Genomic DNA, 26,488 nt, shown 5'->3' on the forward strand with positions numbered 1-26,488 from the left:
TGGATACATTAACCTGTGTTCCTGAGGGTTATATCCAAGTTTCATTGCCCATAAAAAGCAGTATTATAAACCATATTGTAATGTATGTTGTGGAGATAAGCAACATGCTTTATTGCTGGTGGCGCTGCCTTGAGGTTTTTTTTTTTCTTTTGCTACAATGAAAAGACATGCTGAATACTCATAACTTTCAGCATTTCGTGGCAAACTTGTCTCCATAAAGGGAATATAAATGACATCATCTGCATGTTGAGCATTACTAGAGGCATTGTTTTTCCCATCTGCTACAAGAATGTCAGCTGCTTTCTCTGTTGTTACATGACTTGTAAGTGACAGAATGTAACAGAAGCTGCTCTTCCACACTGTTCTCCAGGGTCTGATGATGTACTCCACAAAGGAAGAACACACAAATTGATGGAGGAAGTAGTGGATCTGCAAACACACATAAAGACTTCAGATTTGGAGAAACAGCACTTGAAGGTAAAGCATGCTCTTGTAAGGCTGAAAAATAAAAGCACTTCAATCTAAATGTCATTCTAAAACCAGAAATATTTGATACCGCTGTAGAAACTCCAGGCTGGTAATATGCAGCTAAGAGGCTTCTTTACCCTACAGGCTGCGTTTATATATTTCTCAATAGTAATCACTAAGGGCCTTTTTCCACTAGCCTGCGATTTGCGATTTGCTTCTGATCGCAAATCGCAAGGTACATTAAACTAATGGAAACTGCAGCAGCAATTTCCATTAGTGCGATCCGATTGCGATGCGATTTTGGTCAAAGCGCAATCGTCGTCCTGCCGCGTTTTGTATGCTATTGAGCTGGACTATAATAAGTATAGAAGCTCAATCGCAATCGCATGGTGGAAATTGAAACGCGATTGCGATCGTGATTGGAATCGCGATCGCATTTCATAGTGGAAAAGGGCCCTAATTGGTAGAGGGCACTCAGATAAAAGAATTCCCAGGAGAGAGCTGAAATGCCCCAATATATAAAAACCAGCTTAGATAAAACCCCACCTGCAGTGTGCTTAATTAAATAAAACTGATAAGTTAATTTAAAGGGAGTCTGAAGCCACACCTAAAAAAATACTCACCTAAGGACAGGGAAGGCTCTAGGTCCTATTGAGCCTTCCCATTCCCCCTACGAACCCCACATTCACCTGCTGCCTTCCCCATCAGCAGTCTCTGACTGCTCTCTATTCTGCACATGCATAGTACCAGGGGCATGACTAGAAGTCCCTGGGCCTCCCTGTGAAAATGTGGATGCCCCCCCCAGGTGCCAAAGTAGGTGGTTTTGCTGCACAGAGCCCACTGCCGGGTGCCCCCAGTACAGATAGCTAGGTATAAGTGCCTTCAGTATAGCCATGTATAGGTGCCCCAGGGTCACAGCGCATGACGGGCAAGCATTGGCAACTCACATAGGTGGCAATGGACATACCTCCATGCGTTCCATCGCCAGAGGTCCGGTCTCTATAAGCACCTCACGCTACCTCCTGATAAACAGGAAGTAGCATCAGACGCTTAGAGAGAGAGGAACCTCCGGCGTGTGGAACTCATGGAGGTATGTCCGCATCCTGTGTTCCTCCCCGCTGCTGCCACCCATTAATGCTGGGGGGGGGGGGGGGGAAGAGCCTGAGGGGATGGAGTGGCCCCCCTCCCCGCCGCTGTGGATGGCCATTGCCGTCCCCTCATGCGCTGCAACCCCTCCTGCCCCCCAAAATGGCCCTGGGCGGGCCCCCCGCGGCTGCATCCCCTGTAGCTCCTATTGTTACGCCACTGCGCCGTACGGAGCTCCTGAAGACTGCCAAAACCTCCCACAGAGTAGCAGTCTATTGCCAATCGGTCGGAGACTAATAATGGCGGAGCCAGCAATGGGGAGCGTAGGAGGAATGGTAAGGCTCTATAGGACCCAGAGCCTTCCATCTCCTTAGGTAAGTGTATGTTTTTGTTTGGGGGGGGGGGGGTTGGGTATGGCTTCACTTCAGACTCACAAAATATACCTCCTGATTATTAATTTCAATTTTAATATAATGCCAGTTGCACACCCCTAAAGATATTTGGGAGCTCTCAGACTGCAAATTTACAAGCATATCCCCTTTATTAGCAGGCCTGTTATTATGAGCCACAGTGACCAACATAATGTTTGGAATACTGTATGCACTCGACTAGAAGCCACATTTTTGGGACCAAAAGAAAAAAAGTGTCCCAAAACTTATATTTGAGTTTGAGGGTATTATGCTGTACAGTGCATGTATAGGAAGTGAGCACTTCATCTATAATTACCTTCCCTCATTCCAGGCGGCTCCCGTGCAGCTCTTCTCTACTTCTTGCTAGAGATCCAGGCTTCAGCATCTTCTTGTTTCCGGAAGCCCCTTTGTTTTCCTAGCAGTTTTCAACTCCTCACTAGTGGTTAGCAGTGAGTACAGAACAGCAAGGAAGAGGGCTGACCAGAGATGAGAAGATACTGAAGCCTGGATCTCTAGCAAGTAAAGAGCTGTACTGGAGCGGGTAATATGGCTGCCTGGAAGGAGGAGAGGTAGCTACTGTTATGTGTACACTGCACAGCACCTTGCATCACGTACACTGTACTGGACATACATCCACTGTGCATCACACACATACAGTGGTTTGCAAAAGTATTCTGCCCCCTTGAAGTATTCCACATTTTGTCGTATTACGGCCACAAACATGAACTAATGTTATTGGAATTCCACGTGATAGACCGATACAAAGTGGTGTACACGTGAGAAGTGGAACGAAAATCAAACATGATTCAAAACATGTTTTACAAATCAATAACTGCAAAGTGGGGTGTGCATAATTATTCAGCCCCCTTTGGTCTGAGTGCAGTCAGTTGCCCATAGACAATTGCCTGATGAGTGCTAATGACTAAATAGAGTGCACCTGCGTGTAATCTAATGTCAGTACAAATACAGCTGCTCTGTGACTGCCTCAGAGGTTGTCTAAGGGAATATTGGCAGCAACAACACCATGAAGTCCAAAGAACACACCAGACAGGTCAGGGATAAAATTATTGAGAAATTTCAAGCAGGTTTAGGCTACAAAAAGATTTCCAAAGCCTTGAACATTCCACGGAGCACTGTTCAAGCAATCATTCAGAAATGGAAGGAGTGTGTGGCACAACTGTAAACCTACCAAGACAAGGCCGTCCACCTAAACTCACAGGCCGAACAAGGAGAGTGCTGATCAGAAATGCAGTCAAGAAGCCCATGGTGATTTTGGACGAGCTGCAGAGATCTACAGCTCAGGTGGGGGAATCTGTCCATAGGACAACTATTAGTTGTGCACTGCACAAAGTTGGCCTTTAAAGAAGAGTGGCAAGAAGAAAGCCATTGTGAACAGAAAAGCATAAGAAGTCCCGTTTGCAATTTGCCACAAGCCGTGTGGGGGACATATCAAACCTGTGGAAGAAGGTGCTCTGGTCAGATGAAATCCAAATGGAACTTTTTGGCCAAAATGCTATGTGTGGTGGAAAACTAACACTGCACATCAGTCTGAACACACCATCCCCACTGTCAAATATGGTGGTGGCAGCATCATGCTCTAGGGGAAGCTGGGCAGAGTTGATGGGAAGATGGATGGAGCCAAATGCAGGGCATTCTTGGAAGAAAACCTCTTGGAGTCTGCAAAATACTTAAGACTGGGGCTGAGGTTCATCTTCCAGCAGGACAACGACCCTAAACATAAAGCCAGGGCAACAATGGAATGGTTTAACCACTTCCCGACCGCCTAACGCACAGGGGCGGCCGGGAAGTGGAGCCCTTAAGGACCGGCTCACCCACAGAGGCGGCGGTCCTTGTAAGGGCATGGGCGGAGCGATCGCATCATCCGTGACACGATCCTCCGCCGGCGCCTGTCACCGCTCGCCCGCTGCAACATCCCGCCGGCTCTACGGAAGCGCCGGCGGGATGTTAACCCCGCGATCGCCGCATACAAAGTGTATAATACACTTTGTAATGTTTACAAAGTGTATTATACAGGCTGCCTCCTGCCCTGGTGGTCCCAGTGTCCGAGGGACCTCCAGGGCAGGCTGCAGCCACCCTAGTCTGCACCCAAGCACACTGATTTCTCCCCCCCCTGCCCCAGATCGCCCACAGCACCCCTCAGACCCCCCCCGCCCACCCCCCAGACCCCTGTTTGCACCCAATCACCCCCCTAATCACCCATCAATCACTCCCTGTCACTATCTGTCAACGCTATTTTTTTTTATCTCCCCCCCCACTGCCCCCTCCTGATCACCCCCCCACCCCTCAGATTCTCCCCAGACCCCCCCCCCCTGTGTACTGTATGCATCTATCCCCCCTGATCACCTGTCAATCACCCATCAATCACCCCCTGTCACTGCCACCCATCAATCAGCCCCTAACCTGCCCCTTGCGGGCAATCTGATCACCCACCCACACCAATAGATCGCCCGCAGATCCGACATCAGATCACCACCCAAACGCAGTGTTTACATCTATTCTCTCCTCTAAACACCCACTAATTACCCATCAATCACCCCCTATCACCACCTGTCACTGTTACCCATCAGATCAGACCCTAATCTGCCCCTTGCGGGCACCCAATCACCCGCCTACACGCTCAGATTGCCCTCAGACCCCCCCTTATCAATTCGCCAGTGCATTAGTTACATCTGTTCTTCCCTGTAATAACCCACTGATCACCTGTCAATCACCCATCAATCACCCCCTGTCACTGCCACCCATCAATCACGCCCTGGCACTGCCACCCATCAATCACCCCCTGTCACTGCCACTCATCAATCAGCCCCTAACCTGCCCCTTGCGGGCAATCTGATCACCCACACCAATAGTTCGCCCGCAGATCCGACGTCAGATCACCTCCCAAGGACAGTGTTTATATCTGTTCTCTACCCTAAACACCCACTAATTACCCATCAATCACCCCCTGTCACTGCTACCTATCAGATTAGACCCCTATCTGCCCCTAGGGCACTCAATCACCCGCCCACACCCTCAGAATGCCCTCAGGCCCCAGCCCTGATCACCTCGCCAGTGCATTGCTTGCATCTATTCCACCCTCTAATCACCCCTTGTGATAACCCATCAATCACCTCCTGTCACCCCCTAGCACACCTACCCATCAGATCAGGCCCTAATTTGCCCTGTGTGGGCTCCTGATCACTCGGCCAAACCCTCAAATCCCCCTCAGACCCCCTTCCGATCACCTCCCCAGTGCATTGATTGCATCTATTTTCCCCTCTAACCACCCCGAGACACCCATCAATCACCTCCTGTCACCCCCCTAGCACTCCTATCCATCAGATCAGGCCCAATACAACCTGTCATCTAAAAGGCCACCCTGCATATGACCGGTTCCACAAAATTCGCCCCCTCATAGATCACCTGTCATCAAAATTTTCAGATGCTTATACCCCTGAACAGTCATTTTGAGACATTTGATTTCCAGACTACTCACGGTTTTGGGCCCGTAAAATGCCAGGGCGGTATAGGAACCCCAGAAACTGACCCCATTTTAGAAAAAAGACATCCTAATGTATTCTGTTAGGTGTATGACGAGTTCATAGAAGATTTAATTTTTTGTCAAAGGTTAGCGGAAATTGTTTTTTTTTTTTTTTTTTCACAAAGTGTCATTTTTCACTAACTTGTGACAAAAAATAAAATCTTCTATGAACTCGCCATACACCTAACGGAATACCTTGGGGTGTCTTCTTTCTAAAATGGGGTCACTTGTGGGGTTCCTATACTGCCCTGGCATTTTAGGGGCCCTAAACCGTGAGGAGTAGTCTAGAAAACAAATGCCTCAAAATGACCTGTGATTAGGACGTTGGGCCCCTTAGCGCAGCTAGGCTGCAAAAAAGTGTCACACATGTGGTATCGCCGTACTCAGGAGAAGTAGTATAATGTGTTTTCGGGTGTATTTTTACACATACCCATGCTGGGTGGGAGAAATCTCTCTGTAAATGGACAATTGTGTGTAAAAAAAAAATATCAAACAATTGTCATTTACAGAGGTATTTCTCCCACCCAGCATGGGTATGTGTAAAAATACACCCCAAAACACATTATACTACATCTCCCGAGTACGGCGATACCACATGATTGGCACTTTTTTGCAGCCTAACTGCGCTAAGGGGCCCAAAGTCCAATGAGTACCTTTAGGATTTCACAGGTCATTTTGAGAAATTTAGTTTCAAGACTACTCCTCACGGTTTAGGGGCCCTAAAATGCCAGGACAGTATAGGAACCCCATAAATGACCCAATTTTAGAAAGAAGACACCCCAAGGTATTCCGTTAGTAGTACGGTGCGTTCATAAAAGATTTTATTTTTTGTCACAAGTTAGCGGAAAATGACACTTTGTGAAAAAAAAACAATAAAAATCAATTTCCGCTAACTTGTGACAAAAAATAAAATCTTCTATGAACTCACCGTTCTATTAACAGAATACCTTGGAGTGTCTTCTTTCTAAAATGGAGTCATTTGTGGGGTTCCTATACTGTACTGGCATTTTAGGGGCCCTAAACCGTGAGGAGTAGTCTTGAAACAAAATTTCTCAAAATGACCTGTGAAATCCTAAAGGTACTCATTGGACTTTGGGCCCCTTAGCGCAGTTAGGGTGCAAAAAAGTGCCACACATGTGGTATCGCCGTACTCGGGAGAAGTAGTAAAATGTGTTTTGGGGTGTATTTTTACACATACCCATGCTGAGTGGGAGAAAGATCTCTGTAAATGGACAATTGTGTGTAAAAAAAATTAAAAAAATTGTCATTTACAGAGATATTTCTCCCACCCAGCATGGGTATGTGTAAAAATACACCCCAAAACACATTATACTACTTCTCCTGAGTACGGCAATACCACATGTGTGGCACTTTTTTGCAGCCTAACTGCGCTAAGGGGCCCAAAGTCCAATGAGCACCTTTAGGCTTTACATGGGTGCTTACAAATGAGCACCCCCCAAAATGCGAGGACAGTAAACACACCCCACAAATGACCCCATTTTGGAAAGTAGACACTTCAAGGTATTCAGAGAGGGGCATGGTGAGTCCGTGGCAGATTTCATTTTTTTTGTCGCAAGTTAGAAGAAATGGAAACTTTATTTATTTATTTTTTTTGTCACAAAGTGTCATTTTCCGCTTACTTGTGACAAAAAATAATATCTTCTATGAACTCACTATGCCTCTCAGTGAATACTTTGGGATGTCTTCTTTCCAAAATGGGGTCATTTGGGGAGTATTTATACTATGCTGGAATTCTAGCCCCTCATGAAACATGACAGGGGGTCAGAAAAGTCATAGATGCTTGAAAATGGGAAAATTCACTTTTTGCACCATAGTTTGTAAACGCTATAACTTTTACCCAAACCAATAAATATACACTGAATGGGGTTTTTTTTTAGCCAAAACATGTTTGTCCACATTTTTCGCGCTGCATGTATACAGAAATTTTACTTTATTTGAAAAATGTCAGCACAGAAAGTTAAAAAAATCATTTTGCCAAAATTCATGTCTTTTTTGATGTATAATAAAAAGTAAAAATCGCAGGAGCAATCAAATAGCACCAAAAGAAAGCTTTATTAGTGACAAGAAAAGGAGCCAAAATTCATTTAGGTGGTAGGTTGTATGAGCGAGCAATAAACCGTGAAAGCTGCAGTGGTCTGAATGGAAAAAAAGTGGCCGGTCCTTAAGGAGTAGAAAGCCCTAGGTCCTCAAGTGGTTAAAACAAAACATATCCATGTGTTAAGGCTCATACACACATCAGACTATAGTCTTTGGAAAATGAAAGATCACAGACCAATCTTACCACCCTTCATGTAGTATGAGAGCCATACCTACACAGTCTTTTCTATGGAGCTGAACTCCACATCAGAAAAAAATCTGTGCAAGATGCTGCACACACAGATGCTGTACAGACACAAAAGATCAGTATCTGCAAAAGATCTGTTCCTGCCAAAAATCCATTCCTGCAAATTGCAATGATAGTCTATGAGATCTGCAGATCATCATGCACACATGATTTAACTGACATTCATCTGCAGATCAAGCAATCATCTGCAGATCTGAAAATCCATCCTGGTGGATCTGATCTGCAGATGAATGTCAGTTAAATCATGTGTGTATGATGATCTGCAGATCTCATAGACTATCATTGCAATTTGCAGGAATGGATTTTTGGCAGGAACAGATCTTTTGCAGATACTAATCTTTTGTGTCTGTACAGCATCTGTGTGTGCAGCATCTTGCACAGATTTTTTTCTGATGTGGAGTTCAGCTCCATAGAAAAGACTGTGTTGAGTATGGTTCTCATACTACATGAAGGGTGGTAAGATTGGTCTGTGATCTTTCATTTTCAAAAGACTATGGTCTGATGTGTGTATGGGGCCTTAGAATGGCCCAGTCAAAGTCCAGATCTAAATCCAATCAAGAATATGTGGCAAGATCTGAAAACTGCTGTTCACAAACGCTGTCCATCTAATCTGACTGAGCTGGAGCTGTTTTGCAAAAAAGAATGGGCAAGGATTTTTGTCACTAGATGTGCAAAGCTGGTGGAGACATACCCTAAAAGACTTGCAGCTGTAATTGCAGCAAAAAGTGGTTCTACAAAGTATTGACTCCGGGGGCTGAATAATTACGCACACCCCACTTTGCAGTTATTTGTTTTAAAAAAATGTTTGGAATCTTATATGATTTTCATTCCACTTCTCACGTGTACACCACTTTGTATTGGCCTTTCACGTGGAATTCCAATAAAATTGATTCATGTTTGTGGCAGTAATATGACAAAATGTGGAAAACTTCAAGGGGGCTGAATACTTTTGCAAACCACTGTATGCACAGGGGGAGGCACTCTGCATTACTTAAAGGGATACTGTAGGGGGGTCAGGGGAAAATGAGTTGAACTTACCCGGGGCTTCTAACGGTCCCCCGCAGACATCCTGTGTTGGCGCAGCCACTCACCGATGTTCCGGCCCCGCCTCCAGTTCACTTCTGGAATTTCTGACTTTAAAGTCAGAAAACCACTGCGCCTGCGTTGCCGTGTCCTTGATCCCGCTGATGTCATCAAGAGCGCACAGCGCAGGCCCAGTATGGTCTGTGTCTGCGCAGTACACTCCTGGTGACATCAGCGGGAGCGAGGACACGGGCGTGCAGGCGCAGTGGTTTTCTGACTTTAAAGTCAGAAATTCCAGAAGTTAACTGGAGACGGGGCCGGAGCATCGGTGAGTGGCTGCGCCAACACAGGATGTCTGCGGGGGACCATTAGAAGCCCCGGGTAAGTTCAGCTCATTTTCCCCCGACCCCCCCTACAGTATCCCTTTAAGTTGTCAATATTTGCCTTCATGCACTCTATATTGTCAGATCAGGCGAGCTTAGCTGCTTGCTAGTTTCTGGTATGATTCAGACCCTACTCCAGCCAAATAGATCAGTAGAACTTCCAGGCAACTGGTATTGTTTAAAAGGAAATAAATATGGCAGTCTCCATATCCCTCTCAACTTTAAGCCCACTGCTTGTTGCTGGCACCCTCTTTTCCTAGCGACCAGGCTGCCATCTGTGAACGAGTGCAGGCACACTGCAGGTGTACTGGTGGTCCACGCCCGTGCAGTAGCAGAGAGGGAAAAAAAAAAAAGCTGTGTATGATCAGTGCCACGCTACTGTGCAGGCCGCTTTGCACCTGCGCAAACCTATTTGTTAATCCCTTGCCAAATAGGTTTAACCTCTCTGGCGGTAATCCCGAGCTGTGCTCGGGCTAGCTGCTGGGAGCTCTATGCAGAGTATAGTGTGCAGCAGGCACTTTTACTCACCCCCCGGGAGGTCGATGTCAGTAGCAGTTCTCCTTCCTGTCCTCTGAGGCTTTGAATCACTCTGAGAGCACTGTCATCGATCTCACTATAGAGTCACAGAGCCACCTGAAGTACGGAGGTAAAATTGCAGTGCTGGAGCCCAGGGAAGGGAGTGAGAGCAGAGGCTGCTGCAAAGTACTCTAGCAGCATGATTTTTTTTTCCTGATTTTAGGGTCTGAAACTTTTTTTTAAAAAAGACCCTAAAATCCGTAAATAATCATACCGCCAGGGAGGTTAAAGAGACTCAGTGCTGGAATGGTGAGCTTGAAGGGGGAAGCCTCAGGACTAGCCGGAGAGGCTTCCTTTTTCTATGGGAAGCATCTAACTTTTTGTCAATATTTGCCATCTTGTGCACCTAGATCATACATTTTCTGCATAAAAAATATATATAAAATCCTATTACAATGTTTTTGGCTAGTTTACATTTACAATATATGCAATTACATGCATATTTTCCCTTACCTCTCTGACCTGTTTGCTCCTCTGTCTTGTGTTCTAATTTATATATAGAGATAGGACTCCAGCCAGGCATTGAGCGTGCTGGCCAGAGAGGTGAGGGTACTCCGCTGCGGTTATACACTGCGGGAATTATTGTTAGCTTGGGGGTGGCCCAGGGACAGCTTGGGAGGAAGACCTAGTGCCCAAATATGTATTATTGTCACACACACAGTTTGAAGGGAAGAGTGTGTCTTTTGGAGTGAAAAATACAGTAGCCAACTGCAGTGTTTCATCTTCAAAGGGTCAAACTAGAATTTCCATAACAATAAAATTATTTAAAGAGAACCTGTACTGAGTAAAAATATTTAAAATAAACACATGAGGTAACTTCAAATGAACATTACAGAGTTACCTTGCCATCAGTTCCTCTCAGAAGCTCACCATTTTCTTCTGACAATAATCCCATCCAGTTCTGACAATATTTTGTCAGATCTGAAATATATCAGTTGCTGTCAGTTATAGCTGAGAGGAAAACGGATGTACCAGGTAATGTCCATGTTTCCCTATGGCTCAAGTGGGCGATGTTACAGTTTAACTGTGTGCTGACCAGAAAGCTGTTATGGGTAATGGCTATTTTCAAAATGGAGGACGGAAAATTCCCTTGATCATAGTGAACAAATAGGACGCAGGACAGGAGAAAGACACTGAGGAGTAGACTACATGGAAGGTAAGTATGACTTGTGTATGCCTATTTTGCATTTTATTTTCAGTACAGGTTTTCTTTAAATTATCTCTATGAGCAAGCACGCTGCTATGAATCTATCCCAATATGACCTAAAACATGCCTTTATACTGCACAATCATGTTATATAATTTAGGTGTATAGGTCTGAAATGGGCCTTAAAAATACATAGCCGATACTTGGCTTCTTTAGTAACAAGAAATGCATTCACTCACACAGAAGAATAAAGACACTCTGTAATTGTGTCCATGGCATTCAACCTAGAACAAAACTCATTGGTCTGGCATAGAGTAGTTCTGCAGTGCTACGTGCCAGCAACCTTATTAAGTTAATCAAGAGCCTGCATTCTTCTCTTACCTTTCAGGAGGAGATCAGAAGGCTCAAGAAGGAACTTGAAAACTTTGACCCTTCCTTTTTTGAAGAGATTGAAGATTTGAAGTACAACTATAATGAAGAAGTTAAAAAGAATATACTCCTTGAAGAAAAACTCAAGGCTCTTTCAGAGCAGTTTGGTGTCCATGTAGACATTCCAGCGAATGTAGATTGCTGAGGGCAACAGCTTCCTGCGCAGCGTGTCCACTTGTGGCTTGAACCACTTCGGTTGTGCCATAGGTGCCATGTATAATAGTTGCAAGCCTATTGAAGCAGTTTTGGCCATGCCAACTACACTTGCAAAGCACTTTTATTTATAGAAACAAAATCTAACATTTGCTAAATGTAAGTTTATGATTTTGTATTGAGACTATTTTTTAACTGATAAATGTGTACAGATAAAGTAATGTATTTTACTTACAGATAAAGGTTTGTATAGTTGTAGAATTTGTAAATTAATTTTGTACGTTAATAAAAAGAAAAAAAAAATTCTGTTAGAACAGTGTGCAAGTGCCATTCTTTGTCTATCAAGATATATTTTTTTTTCCCTCTTCTGTATCAAAGCAATTTTCACCTTTCAGCGCTCCTTCCATTCATTCGCATATAACTGTATTACTACTTATCACAATGAAATGATCTCCATCTTGTTTTTTTCGCCACCAGTTAGGCTTTCTTTGGCTGGTACATTTTGCAAAGAATTATTTTATTCTAAATGCATTTTAACGAGAAAAATAAGAAATTATCATTCTTTTAGTTTTATGCCATTATAGTTAAAATAATACATGCTACCGTAATTAAAATCCACACATTTGGCCTGGTTATTAAAGCATTTAAAATATTTCCCTAGTACAATGTATGGCGCCAATATTTTATTTGGAAATAAAGGTGCATTTTTTTTCAATTTTGCATCCAAAATTACACTAATGAGGGGGGAAAGAGTTAATTTTTATATAGTATATGTAATTTTATTAAAATAAATGTTTGTAGGTGTAATTTTACTATTTGGCCACAAAATGTCCTCGCACATTATTTCCTATTAGCATACTATAAGTACTCCAAACAGGAAGTGATGCGTTCGTGTTTCTCTGGAAGATACAATGACGCAGGCATCTCATTGATGCCAGTAATCATTTACACGGGGAGCGGTCACTGCCCCGCTAACTGGCAGTGATGAATACCCGCGCAGGTGCACGAGCAGTGACCACCCACCACAATAGAATAATATCTATGCCCCTGTGCAGGAACTTATGTCCTACAGGGTATAGATATACCATCCTCGCCACGGAAACTAGGTAGAGAATAAACCAATAGCTAATAGTAAAAAAAAAACATCTCGGGTAACCCTTGCAGTGCACAACAGGTGATCAGCCAACAACTTTAGGAATCCCAAAGACTAAACTATTTATTACATTATCGCTCCAGTCCATAGGTGTAATTGCATTCAACGGTAAAGGTGTGGAGGAGAGTACCCATACCTGCTGCCTGTCAAACCAGCCAATGTGAGATTTTATTAAAGTCACCCTGTAGTGAGAGGGATAAGGATGTTGACACATTTATTTGCTTTTAACCACTTATCTTTTTGAAGACTGTATATCTACGTCCTGCAGGACTTCAGTTCTTGCCCAGGGACATAGATATTAGTCTTCTACCCCGATCACCAACCGTGCACGCATTCTCATCGCCACCGATTAGCAGACAGATCAGTGAATGAGAACATAATTCCCATTCACTGATCTAAGAGCCTGTGATCAATGAGATGCCGTGGTCATTGACAAACAGAAAGTAAAAACATACACACATTACTTCCTGTTAGCATCCTTACAGTACTCGCAGGAAGATAAAGTGGTATGGGATATATATGGAATTTTAATTAGTGTTGGAAACGAAACAGAAAAAAAATACACCTGTATTTCCAAATAAAATAGTCGCCGTACATTACTAGCAACATATTTTAAACATTGTAATAACTGGAACAAACCGGAAAAATTATCGGATGATTCGAATCAGATCATTGAAAAGATTCGGATCTTTGAATCATTTTACTAGGGAAGCAGGGGTGCAGGAGAATGATGGCACATCGAGGGTGCTAATGGGGAAGGGAGAGATGCAGCAGGAAGATTGTGCTTGTGCACAGAAGCTGCAGTTCCTGTTTCTTCCAGACATCCACTGTGAACCGAATCCTTCATTGTGATGATCCGGATGATTCGACTCACAAAAAAGATCCGGATCAAAGATCCGAATTGTTCAGGATCTGGACAACACTACAGTGCAGTGAATATTAATTAGCCATGTGACTAGGAACAATAGCGGACTCTCCCCTTACTGAGCATGTGCAAACAGTCTAACGCAGCTAAAACCACCTATAACGCACAGCATGCTGCACTTTATTTGAACGTCCAGCGTTACACTGTAACACAACGTGGGCACTGTACAGCTCATTGATTTTTCATTACTGTGAGTTGGGCTGCGTTACAGGCTGCTCTAACATACGCCTGTAACGTCCCACTGTGAAAGCAGCCTAAAATGCATTTAGAATAAAATAATTCTTAGCAAAATGTACCACCCAAAGAAAGCCTAATTGGTGGCGGAAAAAACAAGATATAATTTTGTTGTGATAAAATTATTGGTGACTGAAAGGGAGAAGTGTTGAAAGATGAAAATTCAGTAGTGAAATGGTTAAAGAACATCAGTGGCCCAGCAATCAGTTAGGAGAAACATGTGGTAATGAACCTCTGAACAAGCTAACAGGGTGCACATGTGAAAAGGCTGTGGGGATGTTTTGGCGCAGGGTGAACTAACCGTTCTATCTATTTTTTTTAATATATTGCCCTGCTGTAACAGTGCCACACTTCCCTGCCACCTTTCTTTACGTAATTAGGGAACTGTCGCCTAAATTACTGTTTTTATTGTAATTTATTCTCCAGCTAGTGCTGGCACCCAAATTACACAGTGCGTGCCTATTTAGCAGTAATTCACATTATGGCCTATGGTGGCACCCAAATCCTCAGCGCCACCTAGTGCCCAATTTTACTGGTTCGGCCAACAGACAGGAGTGTATTGTTCCGAGCCACAGGCAGGCTCTGAATTTAATTGGTCCATTACCTTTCCAACCTGCATACATTTCCATACAATTTACATCAAATTATTAGCATCTCATTGACCATCCCTATAAAATAGGATCAACTAGGATATGTAAGGAAGTCATTCCTTGACAAATCAACAGTTTTGTATGGAAATCTGCCTTAACCTCCCAGATTTTAATAAAATTTGGTGTATCTAGTGCCCTTACATAGTTAAAGAGGCACTATTAGCAATAACATGCCCCCCAAAGAAAACACATATGTAAGTAGATAAATACTTCCTCTACTTACATAACAGATGTATTGCACTGTCCTCGGTTTCCTTCCATATAATTTTATAATATAAATAAAGGGTCATTCTCTTCATGGCAGGGGCCATCTTGCTTCCTCCGGTATATTCTTCCCCCAACCCCGCACCCCCCTCCTCACCGCACTTGTTCTCAGCAAAGCAGGGAGGAAAAGCTGCAGACAGCAAAGACTCAACTAATAATAGATCCAAGCGCTGCAGTTCCCCCCCTATACTCTCGGCACTACCACCGGCGGCAGTGCAGAGTATGGGGGGGGGGGGGGGGACTGCAGCGCCTGGAAACATTATTCCTGGAGTCTGTGCGCCGCCTTTATCCTTCCCCAAAGTTCTGTGCGGGGAAGAAGGAGAATGCGGCAGGAATGGGGGTGCGGACATCACACTGGAGGAGGGGGGCAGAGGACAGTGACAGGAGATGGCCTCTGGCCCCCCTCCGTGCGCTCTTACAGCGGCTACAACCACCGCAAACAAGGGGAGAGCAGGCGGCCAATCGCAGAGCAGAGAGGTGATTGACAGAGGCTTTAGCCAATCAGCCTGCCTGTTCTGCGGCCTTGCATCCTGCAGGCATGGGGAGAGAAAATCCTCCTAGGAAAAAAAGTAAGAATAATTTTAACTATTTGCATTGCCTTATTAGCATCCTTTTTGTCTATGTAATAGGCTAAAATAGAAAATAGATTTCACATATAATGCCTAACAGTTACTCTTTAAGAAAAAAAAATAGGGGGAAAGAAATCATCACATTTTAACCTGAATTCAGAATGGATGACTGAATAGCTGGTTGATGGTCAAATGCAGGGCTGTGGAGCCGGTACAAAAATCTTCAGACTCCTCAGTTTATGAAACCACCGACTCAGACGCCAGGTACCCAAAATTGCTCAGAGTCCACAGCCTTGGTCAAATGCACTTAGTATAGTATGATGGACATTTACAAAGCACTCAAAGTTTTGAATGTCAAGGTCGGCACAGTACAACTAAAGTAATCTGAAAAAGAGGAGTTCTAATGCTAGGCTTACTGAAGAACATGGCTGTGTTCCAACAGACAAAAGCAACCTGTTCAAACTTGATCAGTGGTACAAAACCCAAGTATAGGAGAGGATGGAAGGGCACAGTCAATAAAATGTCTTATAGTTCCTGTCTTCATGTCTAAATCTTCTAAAAAATTTAGATTTTTTTTTGTTCATCATAAATTTAACTTGGTAATTTACATTAAATTGACATTTTCTGCAAAAAGTGTGACCCTCGTACACCCTTGTATGACTTGAACCTTTTAGGATTCCACAATTAAACTTTGAGAGGGATAAGAGCATAGTGAAAATTGATTTTGTGCTTTTTTTTTCAAAATTTTCAAATTGCCTTTTTAATAAATTGAATTTTAAAAAATACAGAAAATTAGATAAAATTCTGAATGTCACACACCAAATTTAAGCTCAACAAAAGAGCTTTAAATGACACAATGGCCTCAATTCACTAAGATCATGCTAGAGATAATAAGGCAAGAGAAAACTTACCTCCACACGTGAGAGTTATCTTACCTCTTCATTCCTTAAGTTACCTCTCCTGTAGTTAATTTACCTCCTCTGTAGTTATTTTCACATGCAGCTAATTAACAGCCTGTCTTTAACTCTGGAGTTATTTTAAGGATTGGAGAGTTAATTTAAAGACAGAAGAGTTAACTTTAGGCTTGCCTGAGGTAAAATGTTTCCTGAATACTACATGCCTTATCACCATGGTAACAACTCTAGAAGAGTTATTAAAGACAGGAGATACGTTTAGTGAATTGAGGCCATTGCCCAGGTTTTTATCTCATCTGGTTACTATTTAATATCTCCAGACAGAAATGGAAATTACAATTAGTACTTAATTCATTTTGAAGGAAAGGCAGAAATGTATTTTTACCCATTTCTATTCATAACTATAAAAGGGCACTAGATATAACAAGCTTCTTCACAATCAAAAGGACATCAGTCACAATCATTGTGTTAATTTGATATAGAATGCCCCAAGGGTCCCCAGCAAGTGTTGTACCATATTTTGTAATTGAGCTTAATAGACTTTTTTTTTTTAGCCAAACAAACTGCATACTTACTGAACTTAAGAATTTAAAAAAAGAACTTGTAAAAAAAAAAAACATTCTCTACATGACAGGTATATGGTGACTGCACCATATACAATTCAGCAGGCATGACAGTACTTTTACTGGTGGAGCTGAGCTGAACAGAAAGTGGTGACGGGGTTCATCTACAGATAAAATGCTAAAGTTGCCCACGAATGATATAGGCTTCAATTCATCAAGCATTACCGCATTCGGTAATGCTGAAAACAGCTGACTTAACGAAGCACTTTAGAAAATGTTAATTCATCAAAGCTGTTACCGAATGAGAAGCTGAAATGACACAGCAATGAGATAAATTACCGACATGTGCTCAACAAATGTTAATTCATCAAGGTTCCCACATTCTCTAACACATTCGGTGTTTATCTCAAGCTCTCCCCTGTCGTTACAGGCTTCGAAAGCCTACTGTGTGAATGTTTTCATGATTAGCAGGAGCAGGCAGCCAATAGAAGCAGCCCCTGTTCTCCTGCAAGTGCAGCTGATAGGTCACACAGGCTTCTCCACACAAGCTTTCAGACCCCCCAGGCAGTGAGCAGAGAGAACGGGTCAAAATATATCCCCAGATTCCCTTCGGTGGTGTAACCCTTTCAGGCCCTGTTTGATAATGCAAAGATGCTGGTGGTGAAATCACCAAGCATGGCATTTGTAATGTCTCCAGGAAGTTCATCTACGTTGTGGCAAATAAATAAAATGTTAAGAAAGACTGATCGACAGATTCAGAGCAGCAGAGGCAGTATAAATAACAGTAACTATAACACCTTTACATCTAAAGGGATGTCTGGAAGCCTTCTATTGTTATCAGCTTGTAACAACACAGGGACATTCCAAGCTGCTCTGCACCACTCTGCTGTTATCTAACAGCCTTTGATGAATTGAAGCCTAGTAGTTCAGTAACTTAACGAACCTCTACCACACATGGGAAAATATTGATGAATTAGCACAGTGAAGTGTAAAATACCGAATGCGGTATTTTAAGGACTGGGGTTTTGTTATCGAACACCCTTTGATGAATTGAAGCCATAGTCTTTATTATTCACGCTTATCAAATTTATGTAGTAGGAGGGTGTGCAAAGGTAAATCCAGGAGCACCAATGAAATTCAAAAATAAAAATGTGTGCCAAGGTCCCACCCCAGTACCAAGGGGTCGTAATAATGAAATCCAGCAAAGGACCAGCACCACTCCAGTATGTTATAGCTCAAATACTTTAATGATACATCAGAAGCAACGACAGACTGCTGTTTCGGCCTTCCATAGGCCTTTGTCAAGTGTAACGAGTGGTGTCAGCACACAGAGAGTATCTGATTATTGATGATCTGCAGTATCACCAACAATACAGATGTATACTTGATTATTAGTGATCTGCAGAATCACCAATAATACAAGTATGGCTAACCTCTGGACACCTAATAAAGTGTAAGTGTTTGGGTGCAACCGTAACTTTAATAGTTTGAAGAAACCTCACCAGAGGGGCTGGTGAGGTACTACCAGTACACGAAGTGGCACTAGTGTACAGGCTCCAGCAAGCTGGAGAAACAATACTGAAGAGGCTGAATCTCCCAAGGAGCGGGTGATTCAGAATATACTGCAGGCAAATGAACACCCGAGGGGCGGGTGAGTCAGACTGGACTGCAGCCTACGAGATACAGTAATACTAAAATGACAGATACCTAGTGAGCAGGTAATTAAGGCTGAACTATAGCTTAACCAGCGGACCTGGCGCAGTAAACACCTCACCAGTGGCGAGGGCCCACTGGCGAGTAGAATGGTCAGGCAGGCAAGGGTCGGTAACAGAAAGGTACGTATCTGTACAGAATCGTGAGACGAGAGTAAACGGTAATCAGGCAGAGGTTCAGCAACAGGTAGGCAGATAGGCGAAAGTACAGGATCAGAAGGCAGGATCAGAGTCAGAGGTAATAGCTAAGAGTCATACACAGGAGATCAATACAGTAAACAATATCCTAGTCTGGGTGTGAACTTCTTGGCATCAACACCCGGGAACTAGTCTACAATAAACAAATAGCAAGACAGCAATATCCTAAACTAGGTGTGAAATCCTCAGCATCAACACCAGGGAACTAGCCTAAGGTCTGAGCGCTAACATGCAAGTATTCACGACAACAGACAATCCTGTAATGAAGCCCGGAGGCTTATGAAGCAGAGGAGACCCCACTGGCACGCCCCTCCGAATCAACCAATCCTGGGCGCCGTGGGACTCCGACGTCAGCCAACCGACAGGTCAGCTGATGGGCTTACTCCCCGCATAAAGGTCCCGTCTGTGCGCGCGCCCGCGTGCTACGGCAACCCCCTGCCCGGAAAACGTTCCATCCTCGGCGTCCTGGACGCCGAGGGTACGGATGGCCGCATAGAGGCAGCTGCCTCGTTTCTCACAGTAAGATTGTATGATCAAGCGTGTATCATTAGTATGCACATAAAGTCTAGGCAAAGGAAATTTTGCAAGTGCAATTCAGCAAAGACTGTACAGCTTTCATGGCTGTAAGTAATCATATTTTGAAGCATGTACCATGTCTTGAAAATTATAGCTGGCTGAAGATTTAATTGTAAAGCACATTTTTAACCACTTACTACAAAATGGATGCTAGCTATGATTAAGGACAGCTAGTCCGAAACATGTCAGCTATCTGATGTTTGCCTCGGATGTTTTGGATATGTCCAACAATAAAGGAAACCTTCATTGACAAGTGCGGACCATTTCTTTTTGCTGGCTGAAGATTTAATTGTAAAGCACATTTTTAACCACTTACTACAAAATGGATGTTTTAACCTCCCTAGCGTTCTGGACGAGCTAGGCTCGTCCAGAGACGCCAGAGGTCACCGCTCAGGCCCCGCTGGGACGATTTGAAATTTTTTTTTTTTTTAAAACACGCAGCAAGCACTTTGCTTGCTGCGTGTTGTGTCCAAACGCCGCCGCCAGCCGCAGATCCGCCGCTACCCGCCGCGATGCAGGGCCCCCCTAGGCAAGACCCCGTGCGCTGCCTGGCCAATCAGTGCCAGGCAGCGCTGAGGGGTGGATCGGGTCTCCCTGTGACGTCACGACGTCGATGACGTCACGACGTGCGTCATGGCGACGGGGGAAGCCCTCCTGGAAATCCCGTTCAGAACGGGATTTCCGGATGGGTGATTGCGCCGGCGGGGATCGGAGGGGTGGGAGGGACGCCGCAGGGAGGGGGGAATCATGTAGCTAGCGCTAGGCTAGCTACATGATATATTTAAAAAAAATTTGCGCAAAAAACGTTCCCGCAGCCGCAGGGCCGCGGGAATCAGGAAGCCAGGCAGGTTAAACTGTTCTATTTTTGCACCAAATAGTGCAAATAGAACATTTTATAAATGTCCATTATTGCTAAAATGCTCAAGCAATCAAGTGCACCGCAAGAGTGGCCTGCACACACATTTTAAGAAATCAATGGTGGGGTGGGAAATGGTTAAAAAAATTACATTTCAAAATGGCTTGCATGACAATATAGGTTATATTTTTTTCCCAAAGGATTTCCCTTTGGAAACAATGGTCATAAAATGTTCTTACACAACAAATCAACTTTGTCACCACTCAGTTTAATCAGAAGTATCACATGTCACTTTTTACAGAACGACTTTTCTGACTCAGTGCGGTTCTTTTCTAAGAACTACAGTTAATAAGACCTTTATAACTTTAATTAAAGAAAAAATACATTCCTGCACTTATAAAGGCAAGAACACCTGTACATTAGATTTATTCAATATAATACATATCCACATTCCAAAAGTCAGCTTTGCTGCTGAAAAGTGATGACCAGACTTCTGGCATGCAGGGAAAGCATCTTCAAAATGCATTAGTTAGGAATACCTCACATTACGCAAGTCTGGTCCAGAATAATTGCTAAGATCATTAGCACGGTTATCATTTTAGTCCAACACAATATCTTTTAAACTAGCATACTTCCGAGAGTCCATTTTTGAGAGTTGTTTCAATAAATTACTTGCTGTATCTTCATATTCATATTTGCATAGATTGATTCTGATGGAAACTGGCTTAGAATTCAAGTATGTATCCTTAAGAGGCCAGCACAATTCAAGATGGTGGCGATGGAGCTAGAAAGATAATAAACATATAAAGTAGATATGAGGCCAGTACAATTCAAGATGGTGGTAATAAACCTATATTATCATATTTTTTTGGTCATAAGACACACTTTTTCTCCCCCACAAGTGGGGAGAAAAAGTCAGAGTACAGGGAGTCCTTGACTTATGAACGCCCGCTGATACGAACCACCATGATTACAATATTGGGGACTACCTGTCCTGCGCTCCCCCAGAGTAGTGTGCAAGGAAGCAGCAGCATGTATCTTTGCATGGAAGTGGCAGAGCAGGCGAGACACATGCTGCTGCCTCCGTTGCTCATTATACCCTGCACACGGTTTAGGGAATGGGGACCCAAGCTGGAAACAGGGTGACAAGAGTTACAAGGGGACATGATAATTGGGGGAGAAGCCACCCCTGCGCCGTGGATGCACCAGGTTTAGCTTTGTTTTTTTTACCTGTTTTTTTGTCGTTTAAACCTAGGAGCGTCTTATGGTCTGAAAATATGCTAAGTAGACATAAGGGCTGGAACCCCCAAGGGCGTTTTTGTGAGCATTTAGGGAGCGCTTGAAAGCGCTAGCGTTTTCCCAAAACGCTCAGCTAATGTTAATGGATAGAATGCTGAGATATATATGTGGGTATGGTCCGAACGAACAAAAAAAAAGTTTCACACATTATGTTTCTGAAAAACCTATACAAAATCTTTATCAATCATTTGTCACATACTAAAATTCTATAAAAATGTGTGGTCCCGTCCTCCCCAAAGATCTCCCCCCCCCCCCCACCCTCACAAAGACTCACCCTCCCCCATAGACCTAGAATGACTCACTAACTAAACCCAGATATCAAGGTGTTCATGTGGCAGTGAAGCATATGCATCTGCCTCACTACAAAACAGTACTCATTCGTCAAAAAAAAATGAGCTCAGATGACTCCGATGGTCCAGCAGCCTCAAAAGGAACTGTAATATAGTCACCAAAGTTTCATGCAAGCAGACACCAATGTGTCAGGTTCACAGAGATGAGGTTGTACAGATAGACATATAGTCCATCATCATGAGCAGGTCAGAATGGATAGATGCAGCAAGCCACAGCAGAAACGCAAGCACATAGCCAGCAACATGAAGCAGATGTAGTGTGCCAGGGTAAACAGCCAAAGCATGTATCATGCAAAGATGTCTGATGTGGACATGGCTGTGAAGCAGCACCTTGTGTAGTTCATAAGCCAGAAAAGCTGTGTCTCTGAAGCATTGCTTATTGTATTGCGTCCAACACAGTTCAGCACATTCGGACTCAGCATGCGGGGTCCATATCAAAATCAAACACATGTGCCCATTGGGCTGCTTACGTTCGCCAGGTCTAGTGCTGTAGTTGTTTGAAGCTGTCCATTGGCACTAAGGTGTGATGACTGGCTATGGATGCAGGGTCAAAAAGGTCCAAGAAGTCCACAAGGTGGAAATGTGGAAGGCTCAAAGCCAGGCAGGTTCGGAATGGAGAGGAGCAGGGAGGTCGGGACACAGCACATGCGTCCTCGACCGGTTTCGCCGGACTTCCGGCTTCCTCTGGAGGTATGACAACTTCCTGTGCTGCTTCCAAATTATACCCCCCTACCCACGTGAGCCGAGAGCCGGAGCCCGCCCACAACTTCCACAGGAGCGTTTGCGATTTGAACAAAATCGCAAGCGCAGGACATGTAGCATTTTGTTAGCGTTTGCGCTTCAAAGTATATAATCACTGGCGTAATCGCTCGTCAAAACCTGCATGGAGCGATTTTGCTAGTGTTTTGGAGTTAATGCACACTAACAAAATTAAAATTGAAAGGACCAATCAGACTTTAAATCGCTAATCGCTACACAGCTGGCAAATTGATACACTTTTTAAAAACGCTCCCTAAAACGCTCATGAAATCACTAACAAACTGCTCATACAAAACGCTAGCGCTTGCGATGGGCGATTGCGTTTTGCAGTGGGTTCCTGGCCTGACAGTACTAATAACACAATTTTATAGTCAGGAAGATTAAAATCATTATAGTCTATAAACCGGTATGTTCAAAAGGCGTTTCTACATGCACAACTCCTAATAATTGCATTAAATATTTTAAAAATACATGAAACGCAAGTCCTTATTTACCATTGGGTAAATAAAGTGAATTTACAAAGAAGAAAAAAATTAAGATAGGAATGCAAAGTGGAATTTTTATTTTTTGGCTTAATGGAACCACCTAAGAGCCTATTTAGGAGGATAAGAAGAAGAGTAGTGAAATAATCTCTATGTCACTTGTATCCTCACAGTGTGATGCATAATTCATCTGGCCTTCGATTAAAGAGGAACATAAAGAAAACCTACAGTAGAGTGTAATTAAACCATGTTAATTATTGTGGTTTCAGCATCAGAAACAATTTCTATATCTATATATTGCACTTCCAGTGATGCTTAGCCTAGGCTACTTAGCTATGCAGCCAACTCCTCCTACTGCATGCTGAGAGTTTTCTCCTAGGAGATAAATTTTCATCCCCACTTTAAAAAGTAGGTAAAAAAAAAAACTATAAAATTATTTTGAGTATTTTCTTGTTGCTGCTGGTTTAACCACTTAACATCTCAGTCGTTTTCAGCTTATGCATCCGAGCAATGTTCACCTCCCATTTATTAGCCTATAACTTTATCACTACTTATCACAATGAACTGATCTATATCTTGTTTTTTCCGCCACCAATTCGGCTTTCTTTGGGGGGTGCATTTTGCTAAGAGCCACTTTACTGTAAATGCATTTTAACAGGAAGAATAAGAAAAAAAAATGAAAAAATTCATTATTTGTCAGTTTTCGGCCATTATAGTTTTAAAATAATACATGCCTCCATAATTAAAACCCACGTATTGTTATTGCCCATTTGTCACGGTTATTTCACCATTTAAATTATGTCCCTATCACAATGTATCGCGACAATATTTTATTTGGAAATAAAAGAGCATTTTTTCTGTTTTGCATACATCACTATTTACAAGCTTATAAAAAAAAAAAATAGAGAGAAATATTTCATCTTTACATAGATATTTAAAAAGTTTAGACCCTTAGGTAAATATTTATGTTTTTTTTTTTTTTTATAGTAATGTTTTTTTTGTTTTTTTTATTAAACATTTTATGTGGGCATTTTTGGCAGGGTGGGATATAAAAGTGTTTTATTTGGGGAAATATTGGTGTATTGTAATGTTTTTGGGCATTTACTTGTAGTTTTACTTTTTGGCCACAAGATGGCAATCTCGATTTTTTTTACATGACGTCACTCTAAGCGTACAATGTACGCTTAGAGAGACACAGCTTCAGTAAGAGCGAAGCTTCCGAGAGAAGCTGTCGCTTTTTCAGCGGGGGAGAGGAATCAATGATAGGGCTCCATAGCCCGATAAATTGATTCCGTGGCTACCGACTCCACGGCCGGGAGTGCGCGATCGGCCGCGGGAGCGCGCCTGTCCTCCTTGACGTTTTTATACGCCAAGGAGGACAAAGTGGTTAAAAGGCATTTTATTGCGAAGCAGATAAAAAGGACGCCGCCATAGATCAACATGTTCATTGCGACCAATAGCCGCTAACGACAATAAAAAGGGTGCCGGTGCAAGGAAGCTAGCAGCAGCCCCAAACCCCTTTAAATAGTGCACCATCTCCTAATAAAGGGGAGAAGAGAAAAAAAAAGGGAAGGATGATAACCTCATTGTAGAAACAAAAGAAATTGGTAAGGTTCAATAATTCCAATACTGATGCGGAGTGCTTGGTCATGTATACCATTTTATATCACTTAAAAGCAAACCTGAAGCGAAAATAAACTAATGAGATAATGAATAGTGATGTTGCGAACCTCCTTCCGCGGAAGGTTCGGTTCACGGAAAAGTTCGCGAACCGCAATAGACTTCAATGGGGAGGCGAACTTTGAAAAACAGAACACATTATGCTGGCCACAAAAGTGATGGAAAACATGTTTCAAGGGGTCTAACACCTGGAGGGGGGCATGGCGGAGTAGGATACATGCCCAAAGTCGCGGGGAAAAATCTGGATTTGACGCAAAGCAGCGTTTTAAGGGCAGAAATCACATTCAATGCTAAATTGCAGGCCTAAAGTGCTTTAAGACATCTTGCATGTGTATGTGTTACGGCCAGAACCCGAAGTTTGGCCAGAACTAGAAGTGGCCGGCCACTTCGGGTTCTGGCCGGCCAATGTGCGAACTGGCCGCTGCGCTGCGGCCAATGTGAGAAATGCAACAATTCCTGTAAGGTTAATGGGATGTTGTGGCCGCAGCGCAGCGGGCAAATGTATCACACATCTTTACTTTATTCAATGACATTAAGCCGCCCGGCTTTTTCTCTGCCTCTCTCCTCCCCCCCGCCTCTCTCTCCTCCTCCCTCTCTTCTTCTCTTATGGGCAGCCGGGCGGGGGACACGCGTGTCCCTCCGGAGTCGTTCGTCGCGGCAGGGGAATCCTGCCGTTCTTGCAGAGCGGGTGCTGGCAGAAGCGATGTCTGCAGCCTCCCCGCTCTGCTCTCCTGCCGCGACGAACGACTCTCCTGGACACGCGTGTCCCCCGCCCGGCTGCCCATAAGAGAAGGAAGAGAGAGAGGCGAGGGGAGGAGAGAGAGGCGAGGGGAAGAGAGAAAGCGGGGAAAAAGCCGGTCGGCTTAATGTCATTGAATAAAGTAAAGATGTGTGATACATTTGCCCGCTGCGCTGCGGCCACAACATCCCATTAACTTTACAGGAATTGTTGCATTTCTCACATTGGCCGCAGCGCAGCGGCCAGTTCGCACATTGGCCGGCCAGAACCCGAAGTGGCCGGCCACTTCTAGTTCTGGCCAAACTTCGGGTTCTGGCCGTAACATATACATCAATCAGGGAGTGTAATTAGAGTACTGCTTCACACTGACACACCAAACTCACTGTGTAGCGCACCGCAAACAGCTGTTTGCGTAGTGACGGCCGTGCTGGACTGGTGCGCACCATGGCGAGAGTGTAGACCGTGGCGGTTTTCAAGCCCATATGGTCGCCGGGCTGTGGTAGCTCAATGATAGAACAGTGACTGTCCAGCTGATCACATTTGGTCTGACCACAATGAAGCAACGACCTTATCTTTTGTGTGTCACCCCCACCCGAGACACTCAAATAGCCGCGGTCATTGCTTCATTGTAATACGCAAGCCCCTTAACCACGGCAAGGTAATGATCTCAAAAGGGGATGGGCACATGTACATGCCTTTTGTTTTTTTGTTGCAGCCGCCCGCAGTGCAGCCAGAAAAATTAGGCAGGCATGTACAGACACCGGAAAAATTAGTATAGTGGACGCTGCTAGCAGCAGCCTTAAAAATTCAGGAATCCACCTGGTGTCCTGGACCCTGTTGGTGGTGGCGGAGTAGGCAAGCGGCGTGCAGGCAGAGATGCTGTGTGTGGGGGCTGACTAAGTCTTCGGTCGTGCAGTAGCCCTCCGGGATCCATGCCTCATTCATTTTGATAAAGGTCAGGTACTGAACACTGTCGTGACTTCT

General features: G+C 43.8%; 2 protein-coding genes across 5 annotated transcripts in view; one reads left to right on the forward strand and one right to left on the reverse strand.

The window, feature by feature from the left end:
* Positions 1–11,844, forward strand: part of CEP290 (centrosomal protein 290) — a 272,670-nt gene extending 260,826 nt beyond the window's left edge. For all 4 annotated transcript variants that reach the window (XM_068276835.1, XM_068276834.1, XM_068276837.1 and 1 more), the window contains 2 exons: positions 371–477; positions 11,388–11,844. In XM_068276835.1, coding sequence (XP_068132936.1) covers positions 371–477; positions 11,388–11,573 — 293 coding nt within the window. In that variant the 3' untranslated portion in view covers positions 11,574–11,844. The remainder of the gene's footprint in view (positions 1–370; positions 478–11,387) is intronic.
* Positions 11,845–20,442: 8,598 nt separating this feature from the next.
* Positions 20,443–26,488, reverse strand: part of RLIG1 (RNA 5'-phosphate and 3'-OH ligase 1) — a 37,420-nt gene continuing 31,374 nt past the window's right edge. Inside the window, exon 7 of the mRNA XM_068276843.1 lies at positions 20,443–20,979. Coding sequence (XP_068132944.1) covers positions 20,794–20,979 — 186 coding nt within the window. The 3' untranslated portion in view covers positions 20,443–20,793. The remainder of the gene's footprint in view (positions 20,980–26,488) is intronic.

Source organism: Hyperolius riggenbachi, chromosome 3, assembly GCF_040937935.1.
Source record: "Hyperolius riggenbachi isolate aHypRig1 chromosome 3, aHypRig1.pri, whole genome shotgun sequence".
NCBI lineage: Eukaryota > Metazoa > Chordata > Amphibia > Anura > Hyperoliidae > Hyperolius > Hyperolius riggenbachi.